The 17,404-nt window shown below is 33.0% G+C and overlaps 1 protein-coding gene across 1 annotated transcript; it reads left to right on the top strand.

The window, feature by feature from the left end:
* Nucleotides 1-8,241: 8,241 nt before the first annotated feature.
* Nucleotides 8,242-11,271, top strand: LOC133193283 (uncharacterized). The gene is made up of 4 exons (XM_061329240.1): nucleotides 8,242-8,272; nucleotides 9,731-9,786; nucleotides 9,875-10,230; nucleotides 10,395-11,271. The coding sequence occupies exons 1-4, from the start codon at nucleotides 8,242-8,244 to the stop codon at nucleotides 11,269-11,271; spliced, it is 1,320 nt and encodes a 439-aa protein (XP_061185224.1).
* The last annotated feature ends 6,133 nt before the right edge of the window (nucleotides 11,272-17,404 follow it).

A 17,404-nucleotide genomic window follows, 5' to 3' on the forward strand; every position in this document is an offset into this window, starting at 1 on the left:
CACCATTTTCCCGATATACAGAAGGTCACACTGATGCAAAAAAAATTGCCGTTTTCAAATTAAAAAGGCGGTCGTAACTCCTCATGTAATTTTAAAACATATGTATTTTATTAAAATAGGGATCTCTCCCGCACCTCTTAATCGGCGGAAGAACTCTATCAACTTGTAATAAACACTTACATTTCCTCATAAAAAATGATAAAAACACCAATTCTGTGCTCTTTCCTTCATTAAAACAATATACTCTCGCTTCGAATTTTCAAATCAAAAAGACGGTCGCAACTTTCACTTTGGTACTAACAATCTTGTCATTTCCCGTAGACGATATTAAGAAGAAACAAAACATTGGCGAAAGAACTTTATCCGAAATAGTTAGGATATAAATATTCGCGATTTTTTGTATTTTCTCTAAATAAACCTTTATAAATTCGGCCGCTATTATAGTTCCAAAATGGCCGATATGCAAATCAGCAGAATGAACTTCATTTCTCCATATGGAGAGCACAAAATGCTTAGCTTTATTTTGTTTAAAAAGTGGGATAACTGTCAAATATAGTCTTAATAGCCGCGTTTCGAGTTATGCCGGAACACCGTTTTTATTCCCCGTTTAGTCACGCCGATCACGTGATTTTAGGAAAATGTTCCACAGGGTTACTTCCGTTAACATTCGCGTCGAGTTGTTTACTTTAGTAACGCCTGAAATCGAGATTATGTACGCCTGAAATCGTCGATTTATGCGTGTAATGTGTTTACCACGAAGGTAGAAATATTAATGTACGTTTATTTGAAATATCTGTGGTTCTCCTTTCTGAGTTAAAACCAGTTCTTGTACATGTGTCCCGCGATATCAGTTTCAGTTATGTAATTTAGAAATAATACATAATAAAAACACTATTTAACGACTACTTTGTTGTATTTTACTCCATAAGTTGTACATGTATTTCATTCTAGAAAGTGTAGTGTCAACATGCGTTGTCGTGATTTGTCAATTGGGTGGAATTGCAGGAACTGTTAAAAAAAGGGGGGGGGGGTTGAAAAGGAGACTTTACATAAAATTGTTGTGTCCTCTATAAACACACAAAGTTCTAAATGTATATATGATTGTTACACATATTTAAACATCATTCAAATGTGTGATGAAATGGAAATTCATTGTAAAAAAGCCTGACAATTGGGTACATCATCTCAAAAGTCTTGTTCACATTCCAAATTCCACGCACAAGATCAAGGCATTTTAATGCTAGAATGTTTTGGGGGAAAAAGACTTGTTCGGTTTCTTAAACTGCATCAATATAAACATGTAAAATCCCTTAATTCAATAAATCAGTTTGAAAAAATATCTTGCTACTGCTTGACACTAAAATTGTCCAAGATCTCCAATGATGTACGACTGAGGAAATACGTGTACCTTGTATTAAGTGTATCAAACTTGACCCAGGAATTCAATCTAAAGTTGAGTGTACTGCCTCAGTGATGGCCAAGATACTGCACAGAAAATCAAATGTGTAATGTTTAAGCATCTATACACACTTGTAACTGGAAAGAAGAAAAATGTGACGGAACAGACCAGGATTCAAAACCCAGGCACTTGCATCACTAGTCCGGTGCTCTACCAACTGAGCTATCTGGCTACCAGCAACTGAACCTGCCTACTGGGTAACTGCCACACACTCAATAACCCGCAATGTTGCTGAAATGCCACGTACTAATATGCAGTTTTATCAATTTACAAAATCTCATGTCCATACACATATACAGTGAAAGTATAATTTATATTTTGAAAATATTTTTTTTATTTTAGGTTTAGAACATATTTTTGAAAAACAAACAAACAAAAAAACATTTAGCAACATACAAAACATTTCCTCAATGTATTTAAAATTGTTTCATTCAGATACTAAGGCCATTTGAAAGTATTATAAAGTAAACAAAGATACTGTCCAACTGCTCTGCAATTTTATTTGCATGGTTCACCGCAGTCCAATATTTTTTCTATGATAAGCCAAAAATCATGTCTCTGTTGACATGGTCGAGGAGTGCACAGTAATTTAAGGTTAAAGACACACAGCAAGCTTCCGATTGGCAGGACTTAAGCAAGCTCTTCTCCCTAAAATATAAAAATGGGCATCAGCCTAAATAATCTTGCTAAAAATATGTATACTCTTGATAAAATTTAGCACATAATAATAATTTATTACGTCATTTTATCAAATTTGAAAAAAATTAAAGATATGGATTCTGACTTGTATATTTTTTTTTGTCTAGTCCATGACAATTTACTCAAACACTGAGAATACAGAGAATTTATATATTATTATATATACATTACACTATGAGGATTTAATACAGCAGACATTGATTTTTCATTAGTAGGTATACATATTATCAATCTTGTGAAAATCATTACTTACACAAAACTTTCAAAGCCATGCCTTACAGATGCAATGAGGTAATCTGTCATAGTGGTACTCCAGCAGCATCCTGCATGCAGAGTTTTTTCATTAACTATGGTAGAATTTGGGTGTTGTTTTCTATACTTCTTCTTGTCAAGGAATATACTTTCCTGTAAGCAGTGTAAAGCTACATATGTACTTTACTGATCAGAATAAAAATGCTCTTCCTATTTTTTTCTTATAATATAAATCAAAATTTGAAACAGTTATGCAATCCTTTTCCTTAAAAGATCTAGTATGACTAATCTCAATGATATTTGTAATGGACACAGTCAAGTTTCGTGTATATAGAGTTATACTTATGCCTTATCCCTATCTTTTAAATTTATCAGTGTGTGGAGTTCTCTAAAATTCATTTACAACAAAACTGTAGCTTTCTGGGAAATGACATTAGGAGAAACATCTCTGCTGTGTCAATGTCCTCATTAATTAAATTAACAGAAACTGAAATAGACGTTTTAATTTTATTTTGTTCAACTCTACATTATTTCTTAAAAATAAAAGTGAAATCTTTGCCCCCCCCCCCCCCCCCCCGGCCTTCGAGTAACAATTTCAAATTGCACTTCGTTTATGGATACAGTATCATTATACAAAAAACTTCATCAGTTTTCCATTATTTTTAAATTATTATCCAATATTGTTGGCCCTTCTTTCAATAAAACCATTTGATTTCGTTACCTTTGCTCAGTCGCCTTGTAGATCTTCTGCAACATTGACGTCTGGTCGAGTTTTTCTACCAGGACAACAAAAATGGTGTGTGCAGATAAATTTTCTAGACAATTCCATGCTTGCAACTTAAAGGAAATTTGCATGACAGAAACATAGTTAATGATAAAAGAAAAAGTTTTCAATATAAACAAGGTATTGAATATTACCGGAAGTAACATTGAGGAACATTTTTGATGCGGCGTGACTAAAAGTGGAATAAAAACGATGTTCCGGCATAACTATAGCTATTGCTAGTTCCCTTTTCTTCGTTCAATGATTAGTGATGAAAATAATTATGATTTGAACATGTATTTTGGCTTTGAGTGTATATTAATTCATATCTGTTTAGTTCATCCGACTGTAAAATACGTATGTATCACTCAAATTTTAATAATATTGACATAATTGTGATTACGTGTTAATATACAATTGTCCTCGAAAAAAAAAACAACAAAAAATTATTCAAAAAAAAAAAACGTTTGGGATAATGACCTTTGGTAATCTTATTTAGCTAATGATTGAATACTTTTCACTCACTTATACGAAACTTTTATTAGGATTCTTCCTGGTAGACTCATCATTTTATTTCAAATATCTCTATTTGTTGGAGCAAACAGCTTTATTTGAAGGAAGAGTTGGTTTGTTTACAAGGTGCATTCTGTTATTTGATTAAAATTTCGTTGCCCGGAATGGACAGGTTAAAGCAAAAATCGACTCGTAAATGGAAGAACTTTATTCTTGTCCGACATACATCTCTCCGCTAGACTTCATTTCTCGAGTATTTCTCTGGATTTTACTTGTATGGACGTACGTGTCTACTCTAACAAAAAAATTATATAGTTAACTATAGTTTACTATAGTTAACTATAGTAAATCAGAGTGTCAAAGTTATCACTATAGTAAATCAAAGTTTTCAAAGTGATCTCTATAGAGTCATAGTGATCACTATAGTAAATCAAAGTTTTCAAAGTGATCACTATAGGAAATCAAAGATTTCAAAGTGATCACTATAGTGTCAGAGTTATTTCTAAAGTAAATCAAAGTTTTCAAAGTTATCACTATAGTAAATTAAAGTGTCAAAGTTATCACTATAGTAAATCAAAGTGTCAAAGTTATCACTATAGTAAATCAAAGTTTTCATAGTGTCAAAGTTATCACTTAAGTTAACTATAGTAATCTATAGTTAACTATAGTATTTTTTTAATGTTAGGGTAACATCACCATTTTTTTTCCTCGGTTGCGTTAAAATTATCAAATGTATGTACCAATATAGCACGCCAGGAATTAGAACAACAGTCATTGCAAATGTCAACGCTTAACAAACAAATGCATAACGAATGAAAAGTGTATAATTGTATACCCTCATAATGCTATCGGAGAAAGTCATTTAATAGAATTCGAACAGTGCATATTTAGCGACTTTTAAAATTATGATAAACATCGCTATATTTTGGTAAATATGATGCATTCATGAAAATGTATTATTAATTTAAAGATTTATATCTTTTTATCTTTTTAATTGAAGGGACAGATTCCATCGAGGACGATATTAGAAGTACCAAGGAACCAAAACTCGAGATAGATCATGAAAGCAGAAAAAGGTACGTTACTTGACCTTTATACACGCTTTCAGACACAACCATTAGAAAATGTTACGGCTTTGCAGCCCAATTGAATTGTGCTTATCAGTCTTAGTGAATTTCGTTTGTCCTCTCGTAGCAATCAAAGCCATGGAGAGGCAACAGAAGAGCCTCAAGGTTTGACATTTACTAAATAGCGCCTCCTTCACAAGACCTAGAAACTATTCTCAGCATTTGTCACATCTTTGCGAAGATTGGTACTTAGAAGCTACCATTTTTCCAAAGTTGCCAATAACCTGGTAGAAAATAAATGTGTAATAGCTACTACAATGACAAACCTTTGTTTACCTTCTATGGCTATTGTTATTATTGTGCATAGCGGATCTTACCACCAACAATTGTCCAATCATTCAATGAATAGTAAGGTATGTTGTCCAGCCACATGTTCACATTTTCCTTGGAACACGTGGTTCACGTTAATTTATGATACAATATTAATTGGAGTTGCGAGAAAATCAATTGAAAATACACTGTAATAATTTTTTTTTTTTGTTTTTTGTTTATTTATCTAAAATAATACTAAGATTAGGAACGATAAAAAAGATATCCCGATCAAGCTACACTTCCATGAACAATTTGCCTTATCCGTTTAGTCTCGCTGTAGTCTCACTAAATCTCGACAGAGCTACTGCGAACTCCTAGGGTATTATACGTGTAATTTGCAGAATACCGAAAAATAAAAGGTTCCGAACACATTAGATGTGGTGTGTTTACTATTATGAATAATAATACTGTAGATTCCTAAATATACGCGAAAAATAAGTTATCGCCTAATTACGCGAGAAGCACCACTCGCGAAATAAAATTACTAGCTTTTATTTTTATAGTGCTTTAATGTATGTAAAATCTTTAGATAAATCAACGATTCGCGAATTTTTGTTCTCGCGATTTGACGCCCTTGGGCCATTTCGCGATATCAAGTACTCGCGTAAAATAAGGAATCTACAGTAGATTCTAAGTGAGGTAACTCAAAAATAAAGAACGTTGCTGGTATATCGGTGTCTTGTTTCTATATTTGCATTTTAAGCCAGAACATCTAGTTGGTGGGTTAAATGTACAAGAAAATAACATGTTTAGTACCATTAGTACTGGTACTAAACATGTTATATTCTGGTACATTTAACCAATTAATGATTCCACCTACTCAAGAGTTCTTCAAAAATTCTATACGAAAGCCAGGTACCTTGCAAATGTTCTTAAATGTACATACATACATGTACATCAAATATTAATAGTGAGAGGTGTGCTTTAAACACTTTAAGCTGCAATTAAAACCACATCCTTTGTTTCTGTTTTTTGATGCCCCTAGCGATGAGTCTTCTGAAATTAGTCTCCTAGAGATGAGCAATAGGACGTAACTCTTCGTACTGACGATTGCCAAAAATACATTTATGTTCATTAATGATGTTTTTTGTCATTTCCAATAGGACCTCTTATTTACCTTGGCTCCGTTTGGTTTTCAAAATCAAACAAAAAGTACACATTGATTATTATTGTTTTAACGCCGACTCGGCAATATTTCAGCCATATTTCGGCGAATTGAAATGATTATTAATTAATTCAATGTAGTGAATTGAGGGCGAAAAACATTTCTAATCATGATGTAGAAAAATATATAGAAATTCTCACATTTGAAAAGATATTCTATCCTGTTAAACTAAAGGAGAATTGGGACGAGAAATTGCCAAGATATTACTTTACAAGCAATACCCCCATCATCAATTAATATATTAATTGTATGAGAAGAAATGACTAGAAATATGTCCATAGGACATGAATGCCCCGCCGAGGGTATATTAGTGATGCAACATTTTAACACAAATTGAGAAAAGTGAGGTCAAGGTCAAAGGAAAGGTCAAGGTGAAAAAATATTGATGCAGTTGAATAGCTTACATCAGTATGTATCAGCATATAAGGTTTGACACATATTTAAGAAAAGTGAGGTCAAGGTCAAAGGTAAGGTCAAGGTAGAAAATTGTTGATGCAGTTGAAAAGGTTACATCAATATGTATAAGCATATGAAGTTTGATAAAAATATTATGAATGGTTTCTTTAAAACTGAGCTAAACACTAATTTAAGAAAAGTGAGGTCAAGTTCAAAGGAAAGGTCAAGGTCAAAAATTGTTGATGCAGTTGCATAGTTCTCATAAATATCTATTAGCATATGAAGTTGATAAAAATATTTGTAACTGAGCTTTGAACAGAGCTAAACGCAACGTGTGACGGAAGGACAGAAGGACGGAAGACGGACATGAGTATCAGTATGTAGTAGCATATGAAATTTGACACTAATTTAAGAAAGGTAAAGTCAAAGGAAAGGTCAAGGTCAAAAAAATGTTGATGCATTTGAATAGCTATCATCTGTATGTATCAGCAGATGAAGTTTGATAACACGATCTTGAACGGTATCTTTAAAACTGAGCTAAAAACTTATTTAAGAAAAGTGAGGTCAAGGCCAAAAATATTGATGCAGTTGAAAAGCTCTCATCAGTATGTATCAACAGATGAAGTTTGTTAAAAATATCTTGAATGTTATCTTTAAAACTGAGCTAAACACTAATTAAGGAAAAGTGAGGTCAAGGTAAACAAAAAAAAACGTCAAAGTCAAAAAATGTTGATGCAGTTGAATAGCTTACATCAGTATGTATCAACATATGAAGTTTGATTACACTATCTTGAATGGTATCTTAAAAGCTGAGCTAAACACTAATTTAAGAAAAGTGAGGTCAAGGTCAAAGGAAAGGACAAGGTCAAAAATTGTTGATGCAGTTGCATAGTTCTCATAAATATCTATTAGCATATGAAGTTGATAAAAATATTTGTAACTGAGCTTTGAACAGAGCTAAACGCAAAGTGTGACGGAAGGACAGAAGGACGGAAGACGGACATGACAAACACTATATGCCCCGGACATATTCATGGCGGGGCATAAAAATTATTGTCACAGTTCTCTAATTAATTCATATATATACCTTCATTTGACAGAAAAGTAAAGTGACTCAGTTGAGCGTTGCACCTCATTGACTGTAATGCATTTTTTAAAAATGAATATTTCTTTTACAGGCTGAGAAAATTTAAGAAAAAAATAAAGGTCCTGAGAATTGCCTTTGAATTCGGGCCTTTTGAATTAAACACATACCAGTATGTCTTTGATGGACTGAAGTATATATGGAAACTGCCGGGTTTGAGTGACGAATTGAATGAACCGGACGACAGTTTTATACTCATAACAGATACTGATGAAGATGTCGAGGAATTCTGCTTGGATTTATTTTCTTCTTTGCCGAAGTGCACAGAACTTCCAAGAACAAACCTTAAAAAAGGTACCTACATGTAGTTATGATCAACGTTATCCTGATTCAAAATCCCGAGACTTGTGTTTTTTTTTTTTTTTTACATTTATCCTTTCTAACTTTTACTTTATCATTAAATGAAGCAAAATGTCGTGGTATTTATCAGGGATGACAGTCGGTTAATTTTTTTGTAACTGGTTACTCACAAGCTTTTCCTGAGTACTTGGTAAAAAGTTGTTTCATAATTATTATGAATAATAATCTCATTTTTTACTGATAATTTGGAAAAAGAAGTAAAATGAAACTATGATAACCAGAATTCACTACAAAAAAGTTTATTTCACTATTTATTGCAAACAGAATCGAACCATAGTCATATCAGTGAAATATGGAGATAACGAACAGTAATCAAATTCAAAAGTCCAATGAAACAATACATAGCAGTAGTAGAACAAACATGGACTTCTGAAAATCATCAGAGGTGGGATCAGGTGCCAGGTGTAGGTATAAGCATTCCTTTCACTACTGTTAAAACTTTTTAATTTTTTTACTATTGATGACTGGCAACTTCACATTTGCTCTACTGACCAAATTGTAAGCTGTGTAAATTCTGTGCTATAACTGTATCATTTAACCACTGAAAAAAAGTCGGGTTGTCTGAACACAGACATAATTAGTTTACTGTCATTTTTTTATCGTTTACTAGATGAAAGCGCGAGGAATTAAATTTTTAACATTGTTGACGAGACAATATCATTAAATATATCTTTACGTTTCTGCAGATAATTAATTACAGGCCTAAAGCAGTAAGAAATCCATCTTTGTTCAAAATAATGCCCTTTTTAGGAACATTTCTTAGTAGATATACGACACTTTTCTTTTTCGATCCTTCTTTTAGGTCACCTGAGTCACTCAGGTGACCTATTGCTATCCATTTTTGTCCGCCGTCGTTCATTGACAATTATTTTCAACATTTTCGAGGACAGTATTTATTATCACACTCTTCCAGGAACGCCCCCCCCCCCCCTTCCAGAATCAAATGGTTGTCCTTTTAGAGGACCAAGTATGAAATCTCGTGCAGGCGCTTCGGAATTAATTTGCATTTTTTTGTGTGTTATTTATAAGTTTATGCTTTGTCTTAGGTTTCTGTACTCTTGATTGAAAAATTGGAAAAACTTCTCTCTTTAAATGTCGCCAATCTGTCATTGCCTGTGGAACCATTAAAGATTTACAGTTTTTTTGCATCAATTGAAACAAAAATGGATTATTTTTTTTATACGGGAGTACGTTAACTTTCATTTTAGTATGCAAGGCTACATGTACAATGATTAAATCGCGGGTGCATCTTTTTGATAGCGACAGCGTCATATGAAACTCTATCTGTAGGTAACTAGTTGATTGTCGCATTTCAACTTTAAACGTGCTACTATAGATATATTATTTTATAAAGTTTTTATATATAGAGAGAGAGAGAGATTTTCAACTAACCGGTTATAGAAATTTTTAGAGGTTTTGATTTTTCTGACCGATTAGTCGGACCCTAGAATATAAACATGTACGAATTTTATATATGGTTATAAATGCCCTTTCCATATTTACAAACAACCTGAATTATACATCAAATTTTGTTTTTCAGATCTTCCACGGCAACAACCGCTGCTGATTTGTCTGAAACAAAGCAGTTTAGAGGAGGTTAGTTTAATTTACTTTTCTTGCACATGATTTACTAAGTTAGGTAGAATTAATATTTTTTTTCTGTGATTTTTTCTAATTTTTGCAGGATATATTTCGTTTCCTTACTACACTCAGACCAGACAACAACAACAAAGCATTTTTTGTTCTTGAGGAAGATACGCCTAAAGAAGTCCGGAAGAGAGTTGATCAGGATAAAGGAAAGGTCAACATCATACACAGAGCGAAGGGAGCAAACCACGGGTTCTATAACTTGTGCTACAGTATTTTGTTGGAGCAAGTCTCAGAATACACTGCTGTACTCTCCAAAAAACCGAATACAAGGCGAAATTCGCATTGTCTGAAACTGCTTAAAAACTACAGGGGCTACATTAAGGATAGAACCACGGCAAAAACATCTCAGCTTAGAGATGAAGTTGTGGAGAAAATTGATAAGGCTGTGAAGTAAGGTTCCCATTATTCAAAGTACACATTCATATAATTACTGCAAATTACCTTTAGGTTTTTGTTGCACCTACAATCAAACTATCTGCTTTCATATACAAGATAAGTATTTTTTATGTGCCTGTTTAAAAGACTACATATATATATATATTCTTTTCTTGTAGAGAGGCAACCCCAGATTATAACATAATTGGTTATGCTTTATACGACAAATTGCTGAAAATATTTGCAGGAAGCGATATCGAATCTAAGGTATCGGAGTTGGTTATGAAAGTTCGAAGTTTGATAAATAAAACCTTCAAGGGTCGGGTCATTGCGCAGCTTTTGAAAAAACCGTACATTGTTCCATTTACAGCATTACAGGGTGGATGCAAAATGAGGGCAGTACAAGTAAGGAGAACTGGAACTCTTGGCATGTTTGCTAAATGTTTAATTGCAGACCAAAGACAGTCTGTCGGCATTTCTTCCGGACATGTAGCTCTAAAGGGCAATGACATACAGCTAGAAATTTCTAAGGAAAACGTGTTGGTCGGCAAATGCATTTGGCCGGAGACATCGGCACGTGATGCAAATTTTAAAGACATTTCTGTAATTTTGCTAAATACAGATATTGCCGATACAATCCAGTATAGAATGCCACAGTTTGATGTGAAGCTGCGTACTGATGATCTTATCGTTTTGCACCTTCGAAAAGTTTTCAAATTCGGTGCAAAAACAAACAGAACTTTAGGTTATTTAAAAAGTAAGAACTTGCTGAGGCTCCGTGAGACTGAAGCGATGTGTATCAAGCCAGAGGAGGGAGAAAGACAGTTTTCCGAAGAAGGTGATAGTGGATCAGTCGTGTTTACACAAAAAGGACGTGATTTAATTGCAATAGGAATAGTTTTTGGAGGCAATCTGAAATTAATACAAACACAAGATACAGAAGAAGAAAATTCCTCGGATTTTAAAGAAGGGGACTGTATTGCAATTGATTTGAAGGACGCAATCCGATATTTTGAATCTTCCGGTGAAGGCACGATATTTCTTGAAAAATTCTGAGCTAAATACATGCAAAAATTACAATCAACATTGTCAATACATGTATGTTCCACGAAAACAAAAAAATAGCTGTTTCTGATTCTACAGAGAGCGAGTTCTAACTTTTGGGGGGGGGGGGAATTACAAAATACGTCTTAATAGTGAATGTTCGATCAAATTGAAACCAGAACATAAAAATATCATTTATCTGATATTTACCAACATACTATATGGTAAATTGATTTTATTTTATATATATATATGTTTACACACTGAATTGTCGACGGATTTTTCCGTTATTTCCCGATCATGACAAGGAGCACACGGCGGGTGTGACCGGTCGGAAGGGGATGCTCACTCCTCCATGGAACCTGATCCCACCTCTGTTTTGGAGGTCCGTGTTTGCTCTGCTCCAATTTTGTATTGTTTAACGGATTTTTGAGCTTGAACACTATTCCTTATATCTATATATTTCATACACTCTTCATGCAGTCGTTCATCTTTTAACTCACATATCCAAATACTCATGTGAGCTCTTCTGTCTTAACTTTTCTTACTTTAATTTCTTTTTCAAAACTAGATTATCGCCGATATATGGCGCTGAGTTAAATTAATAAATTCTGAATTAGTTGACCCCTTCTATTTAAAACAAAAATTACTGCAAAGCATCCTTGAGTAAGGGATTCAATTAGCAGAAGAATACAGACATGTCAATGTTTACCTTTATTTGCGTTTCTTCTATAGATTGCTTAGTTTTCACGACACCTTATTTCGCAAGAAAAGTATTTGGTATTTATAATCGAATTTTTTTTTAAAATATGATCTTTATAAAATACTAAAGTACGAGGGATTGGAATTTGTCTTTTAAGAAAGAGGTGACATAATCATTTTGCGCCAAAATTCACGAGTAAATCTTTTGCCTTTTCCTTGGAATGTCTTCTGAGTAGGTGTGATAAACGTCTTACTAATTAATCCATCAACAGCATACTTGCTGTTCAAACATCTTGACGTTTTTTTTTTCAACTTTTCTGTCATACGGAATCGAAAAATTGCCTTCCGAAAATTTTGATCATATAAAAGTTACATTCAGCGACTCCTTGTCTATCACGACACGCGACCATCTTTTTCCGCACGAAATTAAGCAGTTAAAGACCCAAATTTAGTGACCTCCAGCACTGCTTTGACAATATGACAATGATTTTATTCTCATAAATGTACAAACATCCATTGTAGAGAGGAGGTAGGAAAAGATACAAACACATAGATAGATAATATAATTACATGTATAGTAAACAGTACAAAATATCGTTAAGATTCAAATCAGTCAACAAAAATTTGCATAATTTTTTCAATATTGAAAAGTTTGTTATTGAAAAAAGTTGTTTAAATTTCTCTATATTTGGTCTGTATGTGAGAAAATTTGAAATAAACCTAGCCCCAAGCTCTTTAATTTCTTTTTGTGTGCATTCAAAATCAAAATGAAATTCATCACTAATCTTAATAAGATCACATAAAGTGCAAGTCATTTGTTCTCTTTGGAGACCATTGCCTCTCCCAGTTGCAATGGGGAGTTAATAACTGTTGCATCGAAATTTACATCTGTCAACGACCTCTAGACTTACACCATTATAAGTAAAATATAAATCCCGTGTTATTCGACCTCTTCGAAAAATCATTATTTTTGTATTGTCATCATTCATTTTTAACCGCCATTTATAAAATATTCATTAAAACAATTCAACATATTTTGTAATGACTCAGGGTTTTCAGCAAATAAAACAGTGTCGTCAACATATAACAGAGCAAGAAGCTTTATATATACACGAAGTTCATTCTCAATCATTTCAGAAATTTTCTCCCCAGTTAGTTATTCAAGGTTAGCAATGATTCGAAATCATTTAAATAGAGAGAAAACAGAAAAGGGGATAAATGTTCACCCTGTTTTACACCAAGTTGACAAGGGATGGTATCAGATAGAGCACCATTTACTTTTAGTTTTGCCTTGATACCATGATTCATATCTTGATAATTCTAAAACATTTTCCATCTATATTACAATCAAATAATATTTTGTTCCAGAGTCCTATTACCCACACAGAATCAAAAGGTTTTTTCAAAATTAATAAATGCACAAAAAATTCTTTTTAAATATTTCGATGATTGTATGTAATATAAATATATGATCAGGCGTACCATAGTTTTTACGAAATCCAGCTTGATTTTCTTGTATTAGTTTGAAATCTTCTGAATGACTATTAAGTCTTCTATTTTAAAAAGATGTAAATAGCTTTCAAACACAACTAAATAAAGTTATTTGGCGGTAATTTTTGGGTTCGGAACAATCACCTTTATTTTTATAGATAGGATTTTTTTCACCACACAACCATTCGGAGGGGAAACAACCACTGTTAAAAAAATTGTTGAACATCTTTTGATAGAGAGGCACCATTATGTTGCATGAGCTATTAATGTATTCATTATATATGTCATCATTCCCGCTTGATTTGTTTCTTTTAGTACGTTTTATACTTTGTATAATTTCTCATCATTTGTTATCGGTTCATTAATAGACTCATTGCATTGTAAATTAGAGAGAATATTTAGATCCTCAGATTATAAAACATAGTCAGGTATTTCATTAATGTTTTCTGTATTCAGATCTTTAAAAAAAATCATTAAATTCTTCAGCAGCTACATTTACATTTTTTCTGTGTTTTTTCCCCTGAGTCTATTATTTCCAGTACTTTTTCCGATTTGTTGATCCGAGTTTTTAATTTTTGTTTTGTTTGATTTTTATGATCATTTACACATATTTTTAACACTTTTTAAATATTTTTTTCTTTACCATACATATCATCATTAAGATCTTTACGTCTATATCTCTTATTGAGTCTTTTAGCTTTACGAAATGAATGTCGTGCTTTTTTACATTCTATTATAAACCATGGTTTGTGAGATTCTATCTTTGTTTTAATACGATTATTATTTATTTTATCGAAATTGTTTCTTTTGCACTCGATATGAGAATGCTACATGTATCTTTTTACAATTTTGTCAATAAATTCTAAATCGATTTCTTCCTCTTTAATGTTGTCAAGAATTCCACATAAATTGTTAATTTCATTACTTTTCTGATCTAGTTTATCAAGAAAAATTTGTTACACACACACAGTCATCATTCCAACCTTTCGCTTTTTCTTTTCGATCATTATTACAGGTTTTTTCATTAATAGTGTTTCGCTCCCCTTTGTTAATTGTCAATGACAGTTCTACATATATGGGATTATGACAATCTGAGTACAGATTTGTGAAATCATGAACTTCAATTTTTTTAACAACAGTCAAACATAGGTAACAGTGATACCTATGCAATAATCTATGACACTAATATCTTTACATGTAGTTTTACCAGTACCTCTATCATTTCCCATACGACCATTTAGAATAAAAAGATCAATATGTTTGCAGAAATTGAGTAAAAGATTGCCAATATTATTCTTTACTAGATCTTTTGATGCTCGTTGAAGTGGAATTTGTAATAAGTCTAATACATATAAACTTTCGGGTAAAAAATCTGAATAGGTGTCATAGCTTGTAGTGTTATCTGGGTCTATCCCAGTTCTTTCATTAAAATCACCAATTAGACAACCTCATTAGAAAAACAAACATATTCGTCTTCCAATTCTTCGAAAACATCACAAGATACCTATTTGAATTTTCATGTGGTATATAAATAGCACCTAAAGGTAATGATTTATTTAACCTTTTCTTATTAATATTGAATTTTAACCATACGCAGTGTTTCGGGTAAAGCGCCCGAAGCGATCTACATTCGAAATGTCGATATATGTTTCAATTCCAAGTTCAATGGATTAAAATTGTCTAAGCTTCCATTCTGTGTCTTCTCTCGGAAATTCCTTTCCTAGTCCAGTAAAGACCAGATTCATTTTCATCGATCTATACTGTAGGTCAGTTATCTTCCCCTGTAGATTTTCACGGTCCTTATGCAGTTTTTCTAGTCCTCGAGATAGTATGATAATTGTTTTTTCCGCTCCTGTTATATTCACTTTTTCATTTATCATCTGATCATTTATTTCTCGTATTGTTTTGTCCTGTTTGCAAAATCTTTTTCTTATTTCAAGTAATAATCCTTCCATCTTTTTAAAGTCAGTGTCAAATTTTGAAGATACAAACGACACACTCTTCTCGAGTTCCTCATTTTTCTTTTCAATGGCGTCAACTCGAATTCCTAAAGCAAACACTCTGCTTTCAACACTGCTCAACTTTAGCTCTATGAGATCAAGCTTATTTAGTTTGAACGAAATTTCATCCAACTTTTTGTTTGTAGTTTTTTGCTTGGTTTCGGTTGTCTTTAACAGTGTGACATTTAACTTCGGACAGGACATTTTCCGGACTTTCACCAACCACTTTTAAAAAGATACATCTCAAATATTTATGCCATTTGGTGCGATTTTATAAATCTTAACACATGAACCAAAATTTACACCTGATTATCTTCCAGGTAAAAAGATATACCTGCAATCAGGAAATCCTATGGGACAATGGTGGGATTACTCTCCTAACCAATATCCCACCATTATCCTATGGGAGAAAAGGTATCCTATGGGATTTTTTTTCTCCCATAGAAGTTTAAAAATCCCATTAATTCTTCATAAAGGGATAAAATCTCAATTTTAGAGCGAGGTTTAACAGTTCTTCCGTATAATTAAAGCATTATAAAACAGTAAAAATCAAAAGTTCTTTAATAATCCTCAATAACTCTGAGTTCAATTAGACTTGCCTCTGTGTCATAGGCACTCTTTATATACATACATATATATATATATATATATATATATATATATATATATATATATATATATATATATATATATATATATATATATATATCTGCGACAGGCAAACCTATTACGCTACAGGGAGAAAGACAACAGCGGCAGGGTCCCTCTGGTAACCACATACCATCCCCTCCTTAAGAACCTCAGCGGTATCCTTCAAAAGAACCTGCCAATTCTCAACTCAAACAAACGAATGGCAGAGGTCTTTAAGGAACTTCTATTGGCTGGATACAGACACCCGAGGAAACTAAAAGGACATGGTAGTAAGAACCAGATTGGACAATCCATTACATAGCGGGGGCTTTAAAACTTGCTCTGACAGAAGATGTTTTCTCTGTAAGCACAGTTCTGACACAGACAGCTTTAACAGCCCTGTTACAGGCCGCAGCTACTAAATACTAGGGAATTTGTCCTGTCAAACAGACAACTACATTTATCTCATCAGTTGCAAAATTTGTTCCAAACAGTATGTTGGGGAAACAGGAGATCTCCGCAGAAGAGTCAATAATCACCGTTCGACCATTAGAACCAAAAAACTCAAGGAACCCGTTGGGGAACATTTCAACTTTGAAGGCCACAAATGGGAGGACATGACAGTAGTGGTTACTGACCATAATCCAAGATGGACAGACGCTTAGAGAAAAAGCAAGAAAAAGTTCTGGATGCACAGACTGAAGTCATTCCGCCATAGTGGTATTAACAAACTAAATGACTTCACCAGGATGAACGTGAACTAGATCTTATCCCGGTTTATAACAAACCAGTTCACCGACATTCTCTCTATTTCGTGTAAACTTTACCGTTAACAGGTTAATTCGCATTAGCAATATTAATTCTGGAACAACCCACGCACATATTTTTAGCTTACATTTTTGTTTATTTCCTTTATCCAATTAACAGTCCATAAATATTTACAAATTTATAATAAATCAAAATTCATATTTTGAAATTGCCCTTCCATATTATCTTTCTTTAGTTTTTTTTATTATGTATGGTTACGCTATTTTGAGAGAATAAGACAGTGTACGATTTACTACATGGTCGTAATTTATTAGCGATAATTAACTCGTTCAATTATGTAAATCGCACTTCCCCAGAGTACACCTGATGGACATGACACATTTCGTTGTGCTCCGGACTTCTTTCTTTACAACTATTTATAAACTTCAAAATAAACATGTACACTGTAAATATTTAGAGTTTAGTAGTAGTGCTACAGTATTGTGCCATATATTTATGAACAGACGTAAAAATAGCGTAATGATTTTGAAATAATCATAAAAAGATAAAAGGTT

Source organism: Saccostrea echinata, unplaced genomic scaffold (genome assembly GCF_033153115.1).
Source record: "Saccostrea echinata isolate AGI-Se365-2 ecotype Australia unplaced genomic scaffold, CSIRO_AGI_Sech_v1 ptg000027l, whole genome shotgun sequence".
Taxonomy (NCBI): Eukaryota; Metazoa; Mollusca; class Bivalvia; order Ostreida; family Ostreidae; genus Saccostrea; species Saccostrea echinata.

Bases quoted from the DNA above. Each gene is read 5' to 3' on its own strand.
- LOC133193283 (XM_061329240.1), top strand. From the start codon at position 8,242: ATGTCGTGGTATTTATCAGGGATGACAGTCG. The intron at 8,273-9,730 runs GTTAATTTTTTT...TTTGTTTTTCAG, and splicing joins TTTATCAGGGATGACAGTCG to ATCTTCCACGGCAACAACCG. The intron at 9,787-9,874 runs GTTAGTTTAATT...TAATTTTTGCAG, and splicing joins AACAAAGCAGTTTAGAGGAG to GATATATTTCGTTTCCTTAC.